A 23,584-nucleotide genomic window follows, 5' to 3' on the forward strand; every position below is an offset into this window, starting at 1 on the left:
GCTCCCTTGACACCTTCGAGGAGCAGTGGGCGCTGTCTGGGGTTCTCTGCTCAGTGTCCCCGTCTGGTTCCCTTCTTTTGACCCTTTGACCTCACTCCTGTCCCTGTTCTTTTATTGTCCCCCATAACTTTTTGGTCTCCAGGCCCTGTAGACCCCCCTTAGGCTGGGGGGGGGGGGATCTTTTAGCACATACTGGATCCCAATAGGACCAGACTCCTGTACCCCACTGGTCTCGGTCTGTCACAATATTTAACATGGGGAAATAAATTCAATTAGTTCAAACAGAGTCTGGGAATGGTTGGGTTATTACACTCCCACCTTTTCATGTTCTCTGTATGTAAAAATGTCTTCTTGCTGTGTGTTCCATTCTATGCATCCGATGAAATGGGCTGTAGCCCATGAAAGCTTATGTTCTAATAAATTTGTTAGTCTCTAAGGTGCCACAAGTACTTCAACTTGCTTACTGTTTAACAGCCAGTTTTTCTAAGTGTTCTAAAATCCCCATGCATAAATGGATTGTCTTGGAAATAACTGTGCCCCAGGGGATCTGGTGTGGGGGTAACATTCCAGATTTGACGGTGTTTGAGCAAGGAGTTCCCAAGATATGTCCCCCACCAAAAAATACTATGTGACATCAGTGTTATGGCTCAGATAATGTTTGGTTTTTTGCACACACCTTGAGCTATGGCTCTGATTCTCCCCAACTGATCTGACCTACCTGAGACTGATCTCCAGGGCCGTCCTTACCCATACGCAAAGTAGGAAGCTGCGTAGGGCACCAGGAAACCTTGTGCAGCAGCATGCTGCTCCAGTCCCTACCCCTCCTCTTCCTGCCCCTGCTCTGCCCCAGCTCTGCCTTCTCTCCACCCCTTCCCCAAGCCCACACCCCAGCCCTGCCCCCACTCCCCTGAGCTCTGCAGCAGGGCCAGGCCTGCACGCACCAGCAGTGGGAAGTGCATTGACCTGGCCCCAGCCGTGCTGCCAGTGAGTCTTGGGGGGTGGTTCCCTCCTGCCTCTTAAACCAGCCCCTCAGAGGCCTGGGTCCAGCCCATCCCTCCTCCTTTCATCCCCGAGGCCTGCCCCCCCCAGAGGACGGGGCCCCACACACCCCCACGGGCGGCTGTGTAGGACCCCAGCATAGCTAGGGATGGCTCTGCTGATCTCAGCTAGTGTCCGGCACCCACAGCCCCTACGGGAAAGAAATATTGTAAAAGTTAAGAAGGGTGAGATTTAGAAGTACAATCTGGGTCTAGCCAAGCTGATGAGCCAGAGAAAATCACCTGTGTATGTACAGAAAAATTACGGGGGACAACTAATAAAAGAACAGGGACAGGAGTGAGGGTAAAGGGTCAAAAGAAGGGAACCAGACGGGGGCATCGAGCAGAGAACCCCGGACAGTGCCCACTGCTCTTCGAAGCTGTCAAGGGAGCCAGTGGTAGTATAATGATGTTGTGTGCTCCTCTGGCTGTGATCAAAGAAAAACAGGTAGCTGCAAATCTCAGTGTCAGCATGATCAAAGGGGTTGCTGGGCATTGGAAAGTCACCCATAATAGAAAACCCTGTTCTAAGGTCCACATTGACTAAAGTGGTGCCAGGATACTGTCAGTCAAAACAGTAACTTGTGTGTGTCATGATAAACAAACCTCAACTTTCTACAATAATTCATCCGGTCTACACCACCCCAGGGATCAGACCTGTCAGTTTCACCCGTCCAAATGTTGTAATTCTGTGGAAAAAGGAAGGAAGGAAATGTCAAACTCTAGAAAACTTTGAGTTACATGGCCCTCTTTAAAGCTATCATTGCAAACCTCAAATTATGTCCTCCCCCACCACAAACGCCTATAGAATAATCAAGCAGTGCACAAGCCTCAATAAAATTTTAAAATGATACTCTGGCACAAAAGACAATTTCTGTAGACCATTTTCATCCTTGTAAAGGAAATGCTGGTACAAATTTAACTGTGGTAAGGATAACATCCTTATATTGCTGAGCCATATTAGGGCTGGGGTAGAGTTAGTGTTGTCGCATTAATTTTGATGGAATAAATGAGCTCAGAGAGTCAAAAGTGTTAAATGATTCTGTCACTGTACAGCACTAAACAGTTAAACATGGTTTGGGGTTTTGGAATACAGAGACTTTGGGCTGCTTAGTCCCATAGCAAACACACCATTAAAAATCTTTAATCTTTTATTACAGAAACAGAAAAAGAAGGAAAAACAGTTAAAGCCTTTGAAATGTAAAGTCTTAACTAGGTCTTTTTGTTTGAACAATATCCCTGTTCCCTTTCCCTTTAACAGTAGAGAGTTTTTAGAAGGAAAAAACCCTGGTTTGATAGTGTCTATGGGTATTTCTACACTTACAATGTTACAGTGTCACAGCTGCATCACTGCAGCGCTTCAGTGTAAACACTACCTATGTCAAAGGGTGGGGTTCTCCTGTTATCATAACCACCTCACTGAGGCCTTGGCTACACTTGCGAGTTGCAGCGCTGGAGAGCCGCCCCCAGTGCAGTAACTCACTCCCCGACCACTCTGGCAAGGCATTTGCAGCGCTGTATCTCCGTGGTTGCAGAGCTGCACGTACTCCACGTCCCCGAGAGGAATAGCAAGTATTGCGCTGCCGCTGCAGCGCCGCGGTGCCAGTGTGGCCGCCCAATGCGCTGTGACTGGTCTCCAGAATTATTCGGCAGTATCCCACAATGCCTGTTCTAGCCACTCTGGTCATCAGTTCAAACTCTACTGCCCTGGCCTCAGGTAACCAACCATGTGACCGACCCTTTACATTCCCCGGGAATTTTAAAAATCCCCTGTTTGCTCAGCCTGGCGTGGCGTGGAGTGCTCTCAGCGAATCTTTCCAGGTGACCATGCCTCCACATGCCAAGCGAGCCCCAGCATGGAGCAATGGCGAGTTGCTGGACCTCATCAGTGTTTGGGGGGAGGAAGCTGTCCAGTCCCAGCTGCGCTCCAGCAATAGGAATTATGATACCTTCGGGAAGGTATCAAAGGACGTGATGGAAAGGGGCATGACCGGGACGCCTTGCAATGCAGGATTAAAGTGAAGGAGCTGCGGAGTGCCTACCGCAAAGCCCGTGATGCAAACGGCCACATGGGTGCTCCCCCCGCAACCTGCCGATTCTACAAAGAGCTGGATGTGATACTTGGGGTTAACCCCACCTCCACTCCGAGCACCACCATGGACACTTCAGAGCCAGTGTGGGGAGAGGGGAGGAGGAGGAGGAGGAAAACGGGAGTGAGGATGGTGGGCCAGATGGAGACACCCCAGAGTCCATGGAGCCATGCAGCCAGGAGCTCTTCTCGAGCCAGGAGGAAGTTAGCCAGTCACACCGGCCGGTACTTGGTGGAGGACAAACAGAAGAGCAGGTTCCCGGTAAGCGTTTTTTTTTTTCGGGAAGGAATTTTTTTGGTGCGGACTCTTTGGGAGAGGAGGGTTAGGCATGCATACCTAGATGCGGAATAGTGCATTGATGTGGTTTATCCAGGGCCGGCTCCAGGCACCAGCCCACCAAGCATGTGCTTGGGGCGGCACCTGGAGGGGGGCCGTGCGGGATGGCGCTCTGGCCTGAGAGTGGGGCCGCGACTGGGCTCACCGCCCTCCTCGCGGCGCTCCTGCCGCTGGGGAGAGCAGAGCCGCAGCGGGCTCGCCGCCCTCCCCCGGCGCTACGGCTGGCCGGGGAGAGTGGGGCCCCGGCCGGGCTCGGCACCCTCCCCCCGGCACTCCGGCCCGTCGGGGAGAGCGGGCCCGCGGCCTGGCTTGGTGCCCTCCCCTGCCGCACTCCCTGCCGGGGGCGGCGGACAGCGGGAGACTTTTTTGCCTGGGGCAGCAAAAAAGCCAGAGCCGGCCCTGGGTTTATCACATCGCGGTAATCGGGCTCGGTAATCTCCTTGAGTATCTCATCCAGAACGTGTGCAATGCTCTTGCGCAGGTTTATCGGGAGAGCGACCGTGGTCCTTGTCCCAGCCAGGCTAATGTGTCCGCACCACTGTGCCGCGAGGGGCGGGGGGACCATTGCTGCACACAGGCAAGCTGCATATGGGCCAGGGTGGAAGCTGCATTGCAGTAGAAGAGTCTCCCTTGCTTCCCAGGTCACCCTCAGCAGCGAGATATAGTCCAGGATGAACTCCTGTGGAAAATGTTGGGACAGTGTTCAGTGTAGCTGCCCCCTGAAGCTGTTGGCTCTCCCCAAGGCACAGAAACCCAGAGGACAGTGCAGCCCTGAAACAATCAGTCCCCCTTACTAACCATTTTGAGGCTCCCGTGGGATATGTGTGCTCTGTTTCGGACAGGAAAATTATGCTATTGTGTAGACCCTGTGTGTTTTCTACTCCTTAAGTGCGGGGGGAATCATTACTCTGGTATAAACAATGCTGCCTCTGTTAAATGTTGCATTTTGCCTATACAGCTGCATCAACTTTGAGACCTCAGCCATCCCTCTTATTGCCTGCTCAGAGACTGCAACGACTCAGGAAGAGACCACGAAAAAGCAAAGAAGACATGCTGCAAGAAGTTATGCGGCAATCTATTAAAGAGAATGAGAAAGCACACAACTGGAGGGAGAGAAAAAGCAGGATCCGCCAGGAAAACACAGCGCACTGGTGGCAAAGCACGGATCAGCTCATAAGCATCCTGGAGCGCCAAGCAGATGCTATCCAGGAGCTCATAGCCATGCAGAAGGAGCAGTACCGCAAGCGCAAACGCCACCCCCCCACAGCCCTTGTCCCAAAACTCTTTCCGTTGTGCCCCACTGTCACCTCCAACCCACTTTCCCCAACTTCCGTGTGAAGGGTTAAAATCCATGTGCATGTTATATAACAACCTGGTATATATGGATTGTGCCAGCTCTTTTTCAGACCCAAAGTCCAGAGTTTGGTCTGGAGACCAGAGGCCTAACTAATAGTGATCAGCTAAGAGAAAGCTGGGGTAAACAAAATAACATTGCCTTTACTAAGATCTGCTTGGTCAGTAGAAATGCCAGATGTTGAAGCAATAACTGAATAATTATGTTTCATCCAATGTTTCAAATTGAACAAAGGATCCCTGTTCCTATTGTGTTTCTCCTGAAGGGAAAACAGTCTTCCCACAGATCCAACCTTGAGTTTATGAAATATTGGCACATGTCACTATAATGATATGGCACCTTTCCACCTCCCTTCCAAGGGACCAATGCCCTGCCTTAAGACATAAAGGAGACAACCTCTATTTTCATATGCTTTCACTGTTTCTTTGCTTTATCCCCTAGACATGTACCTGTCGGACAATCAAAGGAGTTACTCCATTCCTATGGACCCCAAATCAGAATTCAACATATATATTTTATACTAATAACATTTTATCAAAGTATTAATCAAATGTTAATTTGCTAACTTGAGACCATGGGCGGAGACATTGTGTAACCTTTTAACCATTGGCTATTGTGCTATCTTGTCTTGCTGCAAAACCTATCCCGGGGTGTGGAACTGCCTACCCCGTCACTTTCCCCCGCCCATGGAAAATCTATATATTTCATTGTAATCAATTAATTGACAGTGTCTCTGAGCCTAATAAGCCAGGTGACACTCCACCAGCGCTGTGTGTAATAAACCCCTATGCTTTGACCTCTACACGGTGTGGATTTATGTCCTTCACCGTGTTCTTCACACCACCAGCTGCCTCCAACACCAGTATCTTCACCACCCAGCCCTGAAAACCATGACCCTTACCCTCTGCACTCAACCCCCATCACCATGCAGTATAGCTGTCCTGAAGTGCAGCACTCACTGCACAGCACACCATACAGGACATACGTGAATCTGTGATTGTACTGTTCCCCACTCTACTCCCTTGTTTCTTTTCAATAAAAATATTTTTTTCTTTCAATAAATGGATTTCTTGGCTTTGAAAACATTCTTTATTATTGCATAAAGTAAAAGACTCCTTAGCCCAGGAGATAAACAGGCACTTCAAGTCTGCTTGTCTGCTTTGCAAACACTGATTCCTAAAGATTGGAACTACTGCACTTCACTCCCGTGCGAGGCACCAGATATCACTGCTGGTTTTCAGTCTCAAATTGCTCCCTCAAGGCATCCCTAATCCTTGCAGCCCTGCGCTGGGTCCCTGTAATAGCCCTGCTCTCTGGCTGTGCAAATTCAGCCTCCAGGTGTTCAACCTCGGAGGTCCATGCCTGAGTGAAGCTTTCACCCTTCCCTTCACAAATATTATGGAGGGTACAGCACGCGGATGTAACCGCGGGGATGCTGTTTTCGGCCAAATCCAGCTTCCCATACAGAGATCACCAGCGGCCCTTTAAATGGCCAAAGGCACACTCCACAGTCATTTGGCACAGGCTCAGCCTGTAGTTGAACCGTTCCTTGCTGCTGTCAAGGCTCCCTGTATAGGGTTTCATGAGCCACGGCATTAACAGGTAAGCGGGATCTCCAAGGATCACAATGGGCATTTCGACTTCCCCACCGTGATCTTCCGCTCTGGGAAAAAAGTCCCGGCCTACAGCTTCCTGAACAGCCAAGTGTTCTGAAAGATGCATGTGTCATGCATCTTTCCTGGCAAGCTTGTGTTAATGTCAATGAAACACCCACAGTGATCCGCAAGCACCTCGAGAACCATAGAGAAATACCACTTCCGATTAACGTACTCGGATCCTAGGTTGGGTGGTGCCAGAATAGGAATGTGCGTTCCATCTATCGCCCTTCCACAGTTAGGGAACCCCATTTGTGCAAAGCCATCCACTATTTCCTGCACATTACCCAGAGTCACGGTTCTTCTGAGTAAGATGCGATTAATGGCCCTGCAAACTTGCATCAACACGATTCCAATGGTCGACTTTCCCACTCCAAACTGGTTTGCGACTGACCAGTAGCTGTCTGGAGTTGCCAGCTTCCAGAATGCAATAGCCACCCGCTTCTCCACTGGCAGGGCAGCTCTCAATCTCATGTCCTTGCGCCACAGGGTGGGGGCTAGCTCCTCACACAGTCCCATGAAAGTGGCTTTTCTCATCCGAAAGTTCTGCAGCCACTGCTCATCATCCCAGACTTCCATGACGATGTGATCCCACCACTCGGTGCTTGTTTCCCGAGCCCAAAAGCAGCGTTCCACGGTGCTGAGCATGTCCGTGAATGCCACAAGCAATTTCGTGTCATACGCGTTACGCGGCTCGATAGCATCGTCGGACTCCTCACTCTCACTGTCACTTTGGATCTTAAGGAATAGTTCGACAGCCAAACGTGACGTGCTGGCGAGATAAGTCAGCATATGCCTCAGCAGTCCGGGCTCCATTTCCTGCAGACAGATCCTGCTGCACAGAACCCGTTGAAAGATGGCGCCAAAGGTGGACGGAAACAAGGGATTTCTGGGATGCGAAGCGATGCATCACAGGGCGCTGGGACAGGACCCAGAATCCCCCGCCCGCACGCCCCCTTTCCACAACCCACGGCGCCAGAATGGGAAGAGGTGCTCTGTGGGATAGCTGCCCATAATGCACCACTCCCAATGGCACAGCAAATGCTGCAAATGTGGCCACGACAGTGCACTGGGCAGCTGTCAGTGTGGACAGACTGCAGCGCTTTCCCTACTCAGCTGTACGAAGTCAGGTTTAACTCACAGCGCTGTACAGCTGCAAGTGTAGCCAAGGCCTGAGAGGCAGCAGCTGTGTTAATGGAAGAATTCTTAGGTCAGCTTAACTGCAACACTCAGGTGTGGAATTTTCACATCCTTGACCACCCAGAGTCCAGGCAAGCTCTCATAACCTCATGTTCAGGCTCTGACTCTCTGTCTGACCTCCTTAGTCAATTCCCAGGTGAGAGCCCTGACTCCTTCCAGCAGCCACCTCTTATCCCCCACCTCACAGCTTCCCAGTCCTTTGTTCTTGAGCTAGGGAAATGCTCTTCATGCCTAAGGAAAGGCAGGGAAACCCATCTCCCTCTGGGGCTTTGGTTGCTAAGTATCAATAGCCTGGGGACTGGATTTGCCATTGTCTTCTTGGATTCTTCACTGATGTGGGATCAGCCTCAGTCAGTCCCATTTTAATGACCCATCCTGGCTCAGACAGCCAGGCACCATTCATACCTATGTCTCTCAACATTCCCTGAGAGCAAACAGTCCTTTTCTGCCTACTGGGAAATAATGCTGGGTATAGCTGAAATTGAGGCACACACAGTATTCCCCCAAAATAGTACAGAAAATTCCCACTTCATCACACTATGACACTTATCTTTTCCCCCACAATGAACTCAGAAAATAAGTGTATCTTATCCAGCTATAACTGACCATTTTTCATTTTGTCAGCAACCACAAAAATGTCTTAACAAACAATCTAGAAAGGTAATATGCATTCAAAATGCTAATGTGTACCTGCAACATGGATGTCACTTAAACAAAAATTTTATGTGAGAATTTTCTTCCTCTGTTTTTTAAAAAATGAATTGCTTCATGGTTCTCTTCACTGTCACTCACAGTATACAAGAATTGTGCAAGATCCTTACTAGACAAAATAATATCCTGAAGGCCATCATCCCCTCTTCTCCTTAAGAGTCAGATGTTGAAGTCTTTCAGCTGCGCTTGGAAGTTCTTCAGCACCTTACAGGACAGAGAGCTATAATTCCGTGTGGCAATCAATTGGCCAAGTTCCATTAGACACAAAGCTTGTGTGCCTCCATATTCAAAGCTTATGTGCTCTGATCATCTTAGATCACTTACATGGAAAAAGCAAAGGTCAGTGTGGTGACAGAACAGCACACTTACTATTGGAAGATGTGTATGTATGAAAAATTATTTAGACCAATGTTCTCTAGTGCACATTCCTTATATTCTATATGCAAGGAAGGAAAGATAGGAAGCTGGTATCTCTGCAGGGCAGAGTTAGAATAATAGAATCATAGACTATTAGGGTTGGAAGAGACCTCAGGAGGTCATCTAGTCCAATCCCCTGCTCAAAGCAGGACAGACACCAACTAAATCATCCCAGCCAGGGCTTTGTCAAGCCAGGCCTTAAAAACTGCTAAGGAAGGAGATTTCACCACCTCCCTAGGTAACCCATTCCAGTGATTCACCACCCTCCAAGTGAAATAGTGTTTCCCAATATTCAACCTAGACCTCCCCCACTGCAACTTGAGACCATTGCTCCTTGTTCTGTCATCTGCCACCACTGAGACCAGCCAAGTTCCATACTCTTTAGAACCCCCTTTCAGGTAGTTGAAGGCTGCTATCAAATTCCTCCTCATTCTTCTCTTCTGCAGACTAAATAATCTCTCCTCATAAGTCATGTCCCCCAGCCCCCTAATCATTTTCATTGTCCTCCGCTGGACTCTCTCCAATTTGTCCATATCCCTTCTGTAGTGTGGGGCCCAAAACTGGATGCAATATTTCAGATGTATCCTCACCAGTGCTGAATCGAGGGGAACATAGATACCTTCTTTGTAAAGTGCAGCCTGAACTCTGCATTTCCTAGGTTTCTAATGCTCTAGTATAGTAATAACACGGTTTAGTTTTCAAGTAGTGTTTGTGAAAGACAGCATGCACTCAAACCACTGGTATGTGCCTATAATCCCTACCTCATTCTATAAACACCAAACAAACATCTTCTGGAATGAGTGAGACAAAGGGGAGTGTGAGAGATAATAACTTTTATTGGACCAACTTCTGTTGGTGAGAGAGACAAGCTTTTGAGTTACACAGAGCTCTTCTTTATGTCTATATGTAAGCTCGAAAGATTGTCTCTCTCCCCAACAGACATTGGTCCAATAAAAGATATTACCTCACTCACCCTGTCTCTCTAATATCCTGGGACCAACACAGCCACAATAACACTGCATACATCTTCTGGAATAACTATTGCTCACTTTGGCATCATTGCCATGTTTTTAACATACAAATATGTGCACTGATTAGGTGGATGATGTGTGTCAGGGTTCCCTCCCCACTCTGAACTCTGGGGTACAGATGTGGGGACCTGCATGAAAGACCCCCTATGCTAGTTCTACCAGGTTAGGTTAAAAACTTTCCCAAGGCACAAATCCTTTGTCCTTGGATGGTATTTCTGCCACCACCAAGTCATTTAGACAAAGATTCAGGGAAAAGACCACTTGGAGTCCCTATTTCCCCAAAATATTCCCCTAAGCCCCTTCACCCCCTTTCCTGGGGAGGCTTGAGAATAATATACTAACCAATAGGTTAACAAAGTGATCACAGACAAACCCTTTGGTTTTTAGGACACTAAAAATCAATCAGGTTCTTAGAAGACGAACTTTATTATAAAGAAAAAAGTAAAAGAATCACACTTGCAAAATCGGGATGGACGATAACTTTACAGGGTAATAAAAGATTTAAAACACAGAGGATTCCCCTCTAGGCTCAACTTTAAAGTGACAAAAACAGGAATAAGCCTCCCTCTTAGCATAGGGAAAATTCACAAGCTAAAACAAAAGATAATCCAATACATTTCCTTCTTATTACTTACAATTTCTGTAATTGTAGATGTATCATTCCAGGTATCTTTTTAGGAGTTAGTTTACGTGCTTGGTCTCTCTCTCTGTCCCGAGAGGGAACCAACCAAGAGACCACAAACAAAACCTCCCTCCACCAGATATGAAATATCTTCTTTTCCCATTGGTCCTTCTGATCAGGTACCAACTAGGTTAATTGAACTGATTAACCCCTTACAGGTAAAATGATTCTATACCTTTGTCTGTACCTCTGGCCAGGAGGGATTTTATATTACTGCATACATAAAGGTTGTTACCCTTCCCTTTATATTTATGACACTGTGTTATAGGTACATTGGGGACAGCATTAACGTTTGTGTTCAAGGTGGTGTTAAAAGAATTTAGAATGTGCATTTTCTTTCCATGTTGAAGGATAAGGGAGTGTATTATGGAGGTGCACACAGTGTCAGTGATATTGTTTAATGGAATCAAGTGATTCCAGTACAGGAAAAGCAGGAGGTAGCAGTGGAGGTGGGAAGCCTAGGAGATGGCAGCTATGTCTGCAGAGAGCAAGAGGACTTCTGCAGGGCCCTGAGCCAGCAGGAGAAACACTCAAGCATCAGGAGAGAGTGAGGCAAGCTCTCTAGTCAGGGAGGCCTGAGAGACTGCAAGGAATCCAGCTGGAAGTGCCTGTGGAGAAGGACAAACTGCAAACAGGAGGTGCTGGGACTGTTTGAGTTAATGTTCTGTTTTTGGAAGACCTTGTGTTATTGTGGATTATCAGGAGACAGAGGCTGGGCTGCGGCTTGAGCCTAGAGGGCCAGTGTGCCCCTGAGGACTCAATACACTGAACCCCAGGAGAAGTTTGCTTGAGCTGCCTTTGAAATGAGTGAGTTCTTAGAAGGCCCTGAAGAGCCTTAGGGGAGGGATAGCTCAGTGGTTTGAGCAGTACCCTTCTAAACCTAGGGTTGTTAGCTCAATTCTTGAGGGGGCCACTTAGGGATCTGGGGCAAAAATCAGTACTTGGTCTTGCTAGTGAAGGCAAGGGGCTGGACTCACTGACCTTTCCCTTTCAGAAATAAGATATTTCCATTTATATTAAAAAAGGGGGGGGCGGAAGCAGAGGCAGGGTTCTGTAGAGTGACCTCTGCCTATCGGAGGCTGTTGCCTGTGTTATAATGTGGTATTTGGGGTTTAATGAATGTAGATGGAGGTTTCCTTATCTGAACATTTCCTTGCATTTAAGTGATCACTTGGCAGATATTGTATTTAAACAACTTTCACTGTAATCAAAATTTAGTAGTGTTATGGCAAAAGGTGCTAAGGTCATGCCTGTTAGGAATTAGTTATATATAAGCTCTCATTATTCAAAAAGAAATCTTTTGAAAGGTCAAATTGATGAGGAGTACCAGAGAACAGCACAAGTATGTAGAGGCAAAATCAGAAAGGCCAAGGTACAAAATGAGTTACACCTGGCAAGGGACATAAAAGGCAATAGGAAGAGGATCTTTAAATACATTAGGAGTAAGAGAAAGATGACGGAAAGTGTAGATCCTCTACTTAGCGGGGAAGGAGAGCTAATAACTGATGACATGAAGAAAGCTGATGTGTTTAATGCCTATTTTGCTTCAGTCTTCACTAAAATGGTTAATGATGACCTTGACTCACAATTAATATTGACAACCAGGGGGAAGGAATACAAGCCAAAATAGGGAAAGAACAGATGAAAGAATATTTAGATCAATTAGATGTATTCAAGTCAGCAAGGCATGATGAAATTCATCCTTGGGTACTTAAGGAACTAGCTGAAGAAATCTGGGAACCGTTAGCAATTATCTTTGAGAACTCCAGGAGGACGGGAGAGGTCCCCGAAAGACTAGACAAGGACAAAGCTATCTTTAAAAAGGGGAACAAGGAGGACCTGGGGAATTAGAGATCAGTCAGTCTAACTTCATACCTGGAAAGATACTGGAGCAAATTATTAATCTATCAGTTTGTAAACCCCTGGAGGATAATAGGGTTATAAAGAATAGTCAGCATGGATTAGTCAAGAACAAATCAACCCAAACCAACTTAATTTCCTTCTTTGATAGGATTACTGACCCAGTGGATGGAAGGAAGCCTTAGACATAATATACCTTGATTTTAGTAAGGCTGTTGACCATAGTTCTTCATCACATTTCCCTAGTTTGCTTATGAAAATGTCATCTAGATTAATTTACTACAAGGTGGATGCACAACTGGTTGAAAGATTGTACTCATAGAGTAGTTATCAATGGTTTGCTATCAAATTGGGAGGGTGTATCTAGTGGGGTCCCACAAGGGTCATTCCTGGGTCTAGCACTAGTCAATATTTTAATGAATAACTTGGATAATGGAGTAAAGAGTATGCTTATAAAATCCTCACATGACACCAAGCTGGGAAGGGTTGCAAGCACTCTGGAGAATAGGTTTAAAATTCAAAATGACCTTGACAAATTGGAGAATGGTCTGAATCCAACAAGATGAAATTCAGTAAAGACAAGTGCAAAGTAGTTCACTTGGGAAGGAAAAATCAAATTCACAATTACAAAATAGGGAATAACTGTCTAGGTGTCAGTACTGATGAAAAGGATCTGTGGGTTACAGTGGACCAAAAACTGAATATGAGCCAACAATTTAGTGCATCTGCAAAAAAAGGTGAATATGATTTTGGGGTGTATTGAAGGGAGTGTTGTATGTAGGACACAGGAGGTAATTGTTGCGCTCTACTTGGCACTGGTGAGGCCTCAACTGTGTCCAGTTCTGAGCACCACACTTTAGGAGAGATGTGGACAAATTGGGGGGAAGAGATAGTTAGGATTGGGGGGGAAGTGGGCAGAGGAGAATGGGAGTGTGGGGGGAAGAGGCAGTGGGGAAAGAGGATGGGGGGGAAGTGAAGGGAATGGGAAGAGGAGAAGCTTGGGGTGGGAGCCCATGTGATCGGGGGGCAGTTCTTTGTGCCCGGGGCCTCAGTAAATCTTAGTCCGCCTCTGTTTCTATGATTCTTTGGTAATGGAATTCTCTATAGGAAGTATAAGGCTGTGTCTCCACTGCAACTAGGAGCGAGCCCCTCAGCAGGGCAGACAGACTCCTGCTAGCTGGGCTGCTAGTGTGCTAACAATAGCAGTGTGGATGTTGTGGCTCTGCCAGTGACTGAAGGTAGCAGCCCGAGCTCAAACCAAGGCACTTGGATGGGCTGAGAGCATGAGCTGTGTCTGAGCTGCAGCATCCACACAGCTATTTTTAGTGCACTAGCCGGAGTTAAGCTAGTGTGAGTTTGTCTACACAGGCTGTGAGGCTTGCTCCCAGCTTCAGTGGAGACATACCCTAAAGACCCCTGCAATCCTAAATCCAGTCATTGAGGGGTGTGTGTGAGTTAAAGCACTCTGTGGGCTGGGTAGGTAGTGAATAGGGTGACCAGATGTCCCGATTTTATAGGGACAGTCCTGATTTTTGGGTCTTTTTCTTATATACACTCCTATTACCCCCCACACACTCCCTGTCCCAATTTTTTACATTTGCTGTCTGGTAATAACCCTAGTAGTGAAACCTTTCCCTGGTACCATTGTACAGCAGAACAGATGTATAAGGAGTTAATTCCCATGCTGCCTTACAAGACTGTGGGGTAAGCAGCTTCAGACTTGCAGGTTTTCCAGGTGGAAAGCTCAGGGCCTGCGGCAGTGAGATGCAATATGTGTTAGGAGGAGAATCTGAGAGGGAGAGGCCTCAGAGAGTGGAGTCTAGGTGACAGGGCACTTGTGCCTTAGCTGAGGTTTCAGAGAGTGTGTGTGTGAGGAGAGTGGGGGGTTGTTATTAGCACCTCCATTCAAGCGAACAGGCCTTGGGCATGTTCTGTAAGTAAACAAATTACTCTAAGAAATACCTTGACTTTTTGTCACCAATTTCACCTCCTGTGGGAAAATGCTGAAAATGGCTCCAGATTTGCTACTGCTCAGCAAAGGGAGAACAATGGTTATAGCTGGATGATAGCATCTAAGTTTCCCCTTCCTGTAAAAGTTGACCCTGTCACTGGTACCTGCTGATTCTACGAATGAGCTTAAAGAAATACCAGTGGATTGCACCATGTTTCATTACAGAGCAGTGCTTTGTTCAGAGCTGGAGTGTGAGGCTGCTTTTATAATTGGCATCACTGAATTGGAGTTACAGGTGAAAGGTGGATAGCTGAAGGGGTGCCAGGTGCCTTCTGCACCTCCTAGGGTGGCAAACTAGCAGTCTTCTCCCCATGGGAAACTGCTGTCATGCCTGTTGGGGAGGATCCCTCCGTCCCCTCATGCAGTGCTGTTGGCCAGCAGAACCTGTGTGTTACACTGACAGAATTCATACAATGAGATGCTCTCAACCAACCCCATTCCCCTTCTCTCTCCCTGTGCCTGTCAACCTAGGGTGACCCGAAGCATGACACCTGGATCTTCACACTGGCCGTCCTGCTGAGCAGCACCCTGGTGTACAACAGCCAAGGCACCATTGACCAGGACTCCATGAATAAGCTGCAGTATCCTTCCAGTGGGGGCTGCCCTGGGGAGTTGGAGTCTGCAGCTGCCAATGAAGGGCTGGGACCTGCCCCAAGGTTTGCAGGGCCTGCTGGGGAGAAGATGGGGTGGGTTTCCAGGGTGCTATGCATAACCCAGAGTCATTCCCAAATAAAAGGGAATGTCTGGGCTTTCCTCCAGTGCCAACACCTGCACTCTGCCTTCCCTGAAAGTCTCTCTCCCCCACCCCTTTAGCTCTCTGAAGATAAATGATTGATATAAGAATGGCCATGCTGAGTCAGACCAATGGTCAATCTAGCCCAGTATCCTACCTTCTGACAGTGGCTAATGCCAGGTGCTTCAGAGGGAATGAACAGAACAGGCAATCAAGTGATCCATCCCCTGTTGCCCATTCCCAGCTTTTGTGAAACAGAGGCTAGGGACACCTTCCCTACCCATCCTGGCTAATAGCCATTGATGGACCTATCCTCCATCTATAATTTATCTATACATTTATATGAATTTATATAATAGAAGGATGGTCAGTCATTTAATAACCTTCCCACCCACATGCACACGTGGAGATGTGTGGACACATTCTCACCACTAAGTAACCGGGGGTGGAGGCGGCCCTGGTATCAGATCTTAAGAGGTGTCTGGACCCTGACAATATGAAAACTAAAATGAGCCCCAGTAGAAAGAGGAGGAGAGAGGGGACTTCAAAGGAAAAGTATCTCCTGTTCCCAACGATTGCATTACATTATGCACCCTCTCTCCCTTCAGTCCCAACCTTCTTTTACTGGTCCGTCCCTTTTGCCAGACCCCTCTCCGTGGTGTGTACCTCTTTTTTTCAGCCCCCCCCCCATATGGACAAGACAATAACAAGGAAAACCAAGAAAGAAAACAACTCACCATCTGCTTTACATGAAGCTTGGTTATCTAGCTCTGGACCTTGGCTCAGCAACAGCCACAGGGTCCTGCATAGGCCATTGCCTGCCTGGGCAGCAGAAGCAACAAGATCTTGCTTTCTGGTGTGCAGCTGGACTATGGAGGAAGCCAGGGATGTAGCTATGGGGGAAATGGGAGGCATCACAGACATACCCCTAGGTGTGTGTTAACACAAGTGACTGTGTGGATGTGGCAGCCACCCCTTTGACTGCCACAGCAGGGACTGACCAGGGGATGTAAAGAGTTAAAACCATGAGCTTCTAGGGTTTGGAGCTTTGATCTGTAACTGACTCAATCTCTGTGCATTGGAACTGGGCTGGGGGACCTAGAGGGAGAGAACTGCCTCTCTGACTGACGAGGGGATTGCATGAACACACCACCATACCCTCTAACCATCCATGGAAACAAACCTGATCAGTATTCTGGACTTCAGAACTGTGTGAGATGAAGCTGCGGAGCAGCAAACTCATGTCTGTTCTCTTTTTCCCACCTTCTACACTGACCTGTCATCCTTCCTGCCCAGAGTGGAAGAACAGACCCAGTACCCTTTATTGGACAACAGTTTCCAACTTCTGACTCTATCTGAAAAGATCTGAGCCAGGAAGGCATCTCTAGGAAATGCAGCACTAGAGAAACCTGGAGAGATGCCTGGGGACCAGGAAGACAAGCAGGGAAATAGCCTGTAGTAGCAGGTAGAGAGCTGCAGGGGGTGCTGGGCAGGGGCAGGGTGTAGTGGCTGGTAGAGAGCTGCAGGGGATGCTGGGCAGGGGCAGGCTGTAGTGGCTGGTAGAGAGCTGCAGGGGGTGCTGGGCAGGGGCAGGCTGTAGTGGCAGGTAGAGAGCTGCAGGGGATGCTGGGCAGGGGCAGGCTGTAGTGGCAGGTAGAGAGCTGCAGGGGGTGCTGGGCAGGGGCAGGCTGTAGTAGCTGGTACAGAGCTGCAGGGGGTGCTGGGCAGGGGCAGGCTGTAGTGGCAGGTAGAGAGCTGCAGGGGGTGCTGGGCAGGCACAGGCTGTAGTGGCTGGTAGAGAGCTGCAGGGGATGCTTGGCAGGCACAGGCTGTAGTGGCTGGTAGAGAGCTGCAGGGGGTGCTGGGCAGGGGCAGGGTGTAGTGGCTGGTAGAGAGCTGCAGGGGGTGCTGGGCAGGCACAGGCTGTAGTGGCTGGTAGAGAGCTGCAGGGGGTGCTGGGCAGGGGCAGGCTGTAGTGGCTGGTAGAGAGCTGCAGGGGGTGCTGGGCAGGCACAGGCTGTAGTGGCTGCTAGAGAGCTGCAGGGGGTGCTGGGCAGGGGCAGGGTGTAGTGGCAGGTAGAGAGCTGCAGGGGGTGCTGGGCAGGCACAGGCTGTAGTGGCTGGTAGTGAGCTGCAGGGGGTGCTGGGCAGGCACAGGCTGTAGCGGCTGGTAGAGAGCTGCAGGGGGTGCTGGGCAGGGGCAGGCTGTAGTAGTTGGTAGAGAGCTGCAGGGGGTGCTGGGCAGGCACAGGCTGTAGTAGCTGGTAGAGAGCTGCAGGGGGTGCTGGGCAGGGGCAGGCTGTAGTGGCAGGTAGAGAGCTGCAGGGGGTGCTGGGCAGGGGCAGGCTGTAGTGGCAGGTAGAGAGCTGCAGGGGGTGCTGGGCAGGCACAGGCTGTAGTGGCTGGTAGAGAGCTGCAGGGGGTGCTGGGAAGGCACAGGCTGTAGTGGCTGGTAGAGAGCTGCAGGGGGTGCTGGGCAGGCGCAGGCTGTAGTGGCTGGTAGAGAGCTGCAGGGGGTGCTGGGCAGGCACAGGCTGTAGTGGCTGGTAGAGAGCTGCAGGGGGTGCTGGGCAGGCACAGGCTGTAGTAGCTGGTAGAGAGCTGCAGGGGGTGCTGGGCAGGGGCAGGCTGTAGTGGCTGGTAGAGAGCTGCAGGGGGTGCTGGGCGGGGGCAGGCTGTAGTGGCTGGTAGAGAGCTGCAGGGGGTGCTGGGCAGGGGCAGGCTGTAGTGGCAGGTAGAGAGCTGCAGGGGGTGCTGGGCAGGGGCAGGCTGTAGTGGCTGGTAGAGAGCTGCAGGGGGTGCTGGGCAGGCACAGGCTGTAGTGGCAGGTAGAGAGCAGCAGGGGGTGCTGGGCAGGCACAGGCTGTAGTGGCAGGTAGAGAGCTGCAGGGGGTGCTGGGCAGGCACAGGCTGTAGTGGCAGGTAGAGAGCTGCAGGGGGTGCTGGGCAGGCACAGGCTGTAGTGGCAGGTAGAGAGCTGCAGGGGGTGCTGGGCAGGGGCAGGCTGTAGTAGCAGGTAGAGAGCTGCAGGGGGTGCTGGGCAGGCACAGGCTGTAGTAGCAGGTAGAGAGCTGCAGGGGGTGCTGGGCAGGCACAAGCTGTAGTGGCAGGTAGAGAGCTGCAGGGGGTGCTGGGCAGGGGCAGGCTGTAGTAGCTGGTAGAGAGCTGCAGGGGGTGCTGGGCAGGGCAGGCTGTAGTGGCAGGTAGAGAGCTGCAGGGGGTGCTGGGCAGGGGCAGGCTGTAGTGGCAGGTAGAGAGCTGCAGGGGGTGCTGGGCAGGCACAGGCTGTAGTGGCAGGTAGAGAGCTGCAGGGGGTGCTGGGCAGGCACAGGCTGTAGTGGCAGGTAGAGAGCTGCAGGGGGTGCTGGGCAGGCACAGGCTGTAGTAGCAGGTAGAGAGCTGCAGGGGGTGCTGGGCAGGGGCAGGCTGTAGTGGCAGGTAGAGAGCTGCAGGGGGTGCTGGGCAGGCACAGGCTGTAGTGGCAGGTAGAGAGCTGCAGGGGATGCTGGGCAGGCACAGGCTGTAGTGGCTGGTAGAGAGCTGCAGGGGGTGCTGGGCAGGGGCAGGCTGTAGTGGCTGGTAGAGAGCTGCAGGGGGTGCTGGGCAGGGGCAGGCTGTAGTAGCTGGTAGAGAGCTGCAGGGGGTGCTGGGCAGGCGCAGGCTGTAGTGGCTGGTAGAGAGCTGCAGGGGATGCTGGGCAGGCACAGGCTGTAGTGGCTGGTAGAGAGCTGCAGGGGATGCTGGGCAGGGACAGGCTGTAGTGGCAGGTAGAGAGCTGCAGGGGATGCTGGGCAGGGGCAGGCTGTAGTAGCAGGTAGAGAGCTGCAGGGGATGCTGGGCAGGCACAGGCTATAGTAGCAGGTAGAGAGCTGCAGGGGGTGCTGGGCAGGGGCAGGCTGTAGTGGCAGGTAGAGAGCTGCAGGGGGTGCTGGGCAGGGGCAGGCTGTAGTGGCTGGTAGAGAGCTGCAGGGGGTGCTGGGCAGGGGCAGGCTGTAGTAGCAGGTAGAGAGCTGCAGGGGGTGCTGGGCAGGCACAGGCTGTAGTAGCAGGTAGAGAGCTGCAGGGGGTGCTGGGCAGGGGCAGGCTGTAGTGGCAGGTAGAGAGCTGCAGGGGGTGCTGGGCAGGCACAGGCTGTAGTGGCAGGTAGAGAGCTGCAGGGGATGCTGGGCAGGGGCAGGCTGTAGTGGCTGGTAGAGAGCTGCAGGGGGTGCTGGGCAGGGGCAGGCTGTAGTAGTTGGTAGAGAGCTGCAGGGGGTGCTGGGCAGGGGCAGGCTGTAGTGGCTGGTAGAGAGCTGCAGGGGGTGCTGGGCAGGGGCAGGCTGTAGTGGCAGGTAGAGAGCTGCAGGGGGTGCTGGGCAGACACAGGCTGTAGTGGCTGGTAGAGAGCTGCAGGGGGTGCTGGGCAGGCACAGGCTGTAGTGGCTGGTAGAGAGCTGCAGGGGGTGCTGGGCAGGGGCAGGCTGTAGCGGCTGGTAGAGAGCTGCAGGGGGTGCTGGGCAGGGGCAGGCTGTAGTAGCTGGTAGAGAGCTGCAGGGGGTGCTGGGCAGGGGCAGGCCGTAGTGGCTGGTAGAGAGCTGCAGGGGATGCTGGGCAGGCACAGGCTGTAGTGGCTGGTAGAGAGCTGCAGGGGGTGCTGGGCAGGGGCAGGCTGTAGTGGCTGGTAGAGAGCTGCAGGGGGTGCTGGGCAGGCACAGGCTGTAGTGGCAGGTAGAGAGCTGCAGGGGGTGCTGGGCAGGCACAGGCTGTAGTAGCAGGTAGAGAGCTGCAGGGGGTGCTGGGCAGGGGCAGGGTGTAGTGGCAGGTAGAGAGCTGCAGGGGGTGCTGGGCAGGCACAGGCTGTAGTAGCGGGTAGAGAGCTGCAGGGGGTGCTGGGCAGGGGCAGGGTGTAGTGGCAGGTAGAGAGCTGCAGGGGGTGCTGGGCAGGCACAGGCTGTAGTGGCAGGTAGAGAGCTGCAGGGGGTGCTGGGCAGGCACAGGCTGTAGTGGCTGGTAGAGAGCTGCAGGGGGTGCTGGGCAGGCACAGGCTGTAGTGGCTGGTAGAGAGCTGCAGGGGGTGCTGGGAAGGCACAGGCTGTAGTGGCTGGTAGTGAGCTGCAGGGGGTGCTGGGCAGGGGCAGGCTGTAGTGGCTGGTAGAGAGCTGCAGGGGGTGCTGGGCAGGGGCAGGCTGTAGTGGCAGGTAGAGAGCTGCAGGGGGTGCTGGGCAGGGGCAGGGTGTAGTGGCAGGTAGAGAGCTGCAGGGGTTGCTGGGCAGGGGCAGGGTGTAGTGGCAGGTAGAGAGCTGCAGGGGATGCTGGGCAGGGGCAGGGTGTAGTGGCTGGTAGAGAGCTGCAGGGGGTGCTGGGCAGGGGCAGGCTGTAGTGGCAGGTAGAGAGCTGCAGGGGGTGCTGGGCAGGCGCAGGCTGTAGTGGCAGGTAGAGAGCTGCAGGGGGTGCTGGGCAGGGGCAGGCTGTAGTAGTTGGTAGAGAGCTGCAGGGGGTGCTGGGCAGTAGTGGCTGGTAGAGAGCTGCAGGGGGTGCTGGGCAGGGGCAGGCTGTAGTGGCTGGTAGAGAGCTGCAGGGGGTGCTGGGCAGGGGCAGGCTGTAGTGGCAGGTAGAGAGCTGCAGGGGGTGCTGGGCAGGCACAGGCTGTAGTGGCTGGTAGAGAGCTGCAGGGGATGCTGGGCAGGGGCAGGGTGTAGTGGCTGGTAGAGAGCTGCAGGGGGTGCTGGGCAGGCACAAGCTGTAGTGGCTGGTAGAGAGCTGCAGGGGGTGCTGGGCAGGCACAGGCTGTAGTGGCTGCTAGAGAGCTGCAGGGGGTGCTGGGCAGGGGCAGGCTGTAGTGGCTGGTAGAGAGCTGCAGGGGGTGCTGGGCAGGCACAGGCTGTAGTAGCTGGTAGAGAGCTGCAGGGGGTGCTGGGCAGGGGCAGGCTGTAGTGGCAGGTAGAGAGCTGCAGGGGGTGCTGGGCAGGCACAGGCTGTAGCGGCTGGTAGAGAGCTGCAGGGGATGCTGGGCAGGGGCAGGCTGTAGTAGCTGGTAGAGAGCTGCAGGGGGTGCTGGGCAGACACAAGCTGTAGTGGCAGGTAGAGAGCTGCAGGGGGTGCTGGGCAGGCACAGGCTGTAGCGGCTGGTAGAGAGCTGCAGGGGATGCTGGGCAGGGGCAGGCTGTAGTAGCTGGTAGAGAGCTGCAGGGGGTGCTGGGCAGACACAAGCTGTAGTGGCAGGTAGAGAGCTGCAGGGGGTGCTGGGCAGGGGCAGGCTGTAATAGCGCCTGGTGAACAGAACACCCTGGGCTCAGCGGACACTGCAGTGAAGACCAGGTGTGTGGAGAAGTTACGGAGACACAGCAGAGTCTGGGCCAGGCCCTGCAGCCACAGTGATAAGCACTGAACTCATCCAGGGAGCGGCTGGGGACAGAGACCCAGCTACTAGCCTGGGCTGTGGAAGGGACAGGAGCCCGAAGGAGGCTGTTGCAGCCAAGAAGCAACAGACAGCAAGAATAGGCTGGGGAGCGCTCAGTGTGCTCTGACGGGGTGTTGGCTCCGAAGAGCAGGGTGTGCTGTCCTTGTAAAGGAGAACTATGTAGTGGGCAGCTTGAAGCATAATTGTTGCCAAGGGCTGTAGCAGTCGCTAGACAGAGCTGGGCGGGAAGTACTGTGATGGTGGACAGGAGCAATGCAGAGAGGCCCCCCCCATAGGGTGACCAGACGTCCCGATTTTATCGGGACTGTCCCGATATTTGCTTGTTTGTCCCACGTCCCGACCGATGTTAGGTCGGGACACTGAACAAACAAGCAAATGCTCCAGAGCCCGGAAGTGCTCGCGCCCCCCACCCGCTCTGACTCCGCCCCCTCCTCCCCCCATTGGCTCCCTCCCCAAATCCCCGCCTCTTCCCCAGGCTCACCATTCCTCCTCCCTCCGCAAGCGCTGGAGGGAGGCCCGGGAGACGCAGGGGAAGCGCGGGGCCGGGGTGAGTAAGATTCCGGCCTTGCCCCGAGCAGGCAGGACTCAGTCAGGCGGTTGGGAGAGGAGGGGGCGGCCCGCGGGGCCAGGCGGCGGCTGTTCTCCCCCCCGGGCAACGGGACTCGGGAGCAGCCGCTGCTGCAGCTCCCACTGCCGCGGGGGGAGGAAGCGGCCGATGGCCAAGCTCGGCGGCTGTGGCTCTGGCGCCCCCGAACTCCCCGAGCCTGGGCCTGCTGCGGGGCCCAGCAGTGCGCACGCTGCACGCGCCCAGCCCCTGGCCAGTCGCGTCTGGGCTGCTGCCCAGCTGGTGCTATCGTGCGGCGGCCCCGGGGCGGAGGCATCGGGAGCCCAGCCCCATTCGTTCCCCTGCGGGACACCAGCGGGACAAGGGGGCTGGGGCCTGCTGCCTCCACCCCAGGGTCGTCCGCGGGATTCCACCAGCTGGGCAGCAGCCCAGACGCGACTGGCCAGGGGCTGGGCGCAGCGTGCGCGCTGCTGGGCCCCGCAACAGGCCCAGGCTTGGGGGGTTTGGGGGCACCAGAGCCACAGCCTCAGCCGCCGAGCTTGGCCATCGGCCGCTTCCTCCCTCCATGTCAGTGGGAGCTGCAGCAGCGGCTGCTCCCGACTCCCGCTGCCCAGGGAGGGAGAACAGCCGCCGCCTGGCCCCGCGGGCCGCCCCCTCCTCTCCCTACCGCCCGACTGAGTCCTGCCTGCTCGGGGCCACTGCCTGCTCGGGGCCAGGCCGCACTCTCACTCACGGCACCCCGCTCCCCCTGCGTCTCCGGGGCCTCCCTCCAACACTTGTGGAGGAGGGTTTTTTTTTTTTTTTTGCCCCGCCCCCCCCCCCGGCGTACCGATATTTGACCTGGGTGATCTGGTCACCCTACCCCCCCGCCCCCCAACAAGGAGAACCACAGACTCATCCATGCCAGGAAACCTGCATGTCACCTGCTTGCCTCCAACAAAGCAATGGACTGAAAGGATCCCAAGCAGGAGCTCTCATCCTCTGTGGCACTGGCAGCCCCCAGGTCCAAGATAGGAATTGCTGTTACCTGAAGTGTAAATGGTTGTGCTGCTGTCCTTGCAGTATGTGGAGTCTTTCCTTTTCCTGCCAGCCCTCGTCCAATACCCCTTCTCTTAAGCTGTCTGTCTGAGTGGTTACTGGGACCTGCCAGCCAGGGCAGTGCCCACACAGCTTAGCTGCTGATGTGTGTTAAGGGCTTGCCACCAAGTTGTGGCTCACCTGGCCTGCTAGTGGGAATCCTGAGGTGTTTGTGTAGCATTGAGTAGCCTCATTAATTGCACTTGGTGTGGTCTGATGTTGGCTGCGTGTGTGTTCATTCAATGTGCTGGCCCAGCTCTGCGTAGATAGTAGAGGTAGCAGACCTCCATTAAACTGCCCAATAACTCCAGACTCTGTTTTCAGCGAAGGCACCTGGCAGACTCTACAAGGCTACTAACACATAGCACAGTCAGTGGTAGGACTTTCCACTGTTCCCTAGGGGGGCCAAAGACACTCCCTCTGAG

At 52.8% G+C, this 23,584-nt stretch overlaps 1 protein-coding gene across 2 annotated transcripts in view; it reads left to right on the top strand.

Moving 5' to 3' along the window:
- The window catches only part of LOC135977905 (guanylate-binding protein 1-like), a 130,556-nt gene that overhangs the window by 47,457 nt on the left and 59,515 nt on the right, over positions 1-23,584 (top strand). For both annotated transcript variants that reach the window (XM_065579056.1, XM_065579057.1), the window contains one exon: positions 14,856-14,965. In XM_065579056.1, the coding sequence (XP_065435128.1) occupies positions 14,856-14,965 (110 nt within the window). The remainder of the gene's footprint in view (positions 1-14,855; positions 14,966-23,584) is intronic.

Source organism: Chrysemys picta, unplaced genomic scaffold, assembly GCF_011386835.1.
Source record: "Chrysemys picta bellii isolate R12L10 unplaced genomic scaffold, ASM1138683v2 scaf72, whole genome shotgun sequence".
NCBI lineage: Eukaryota > Metazoa > Chordata > Testudines > Emydidae > Chrysemys > Chrysemys picta.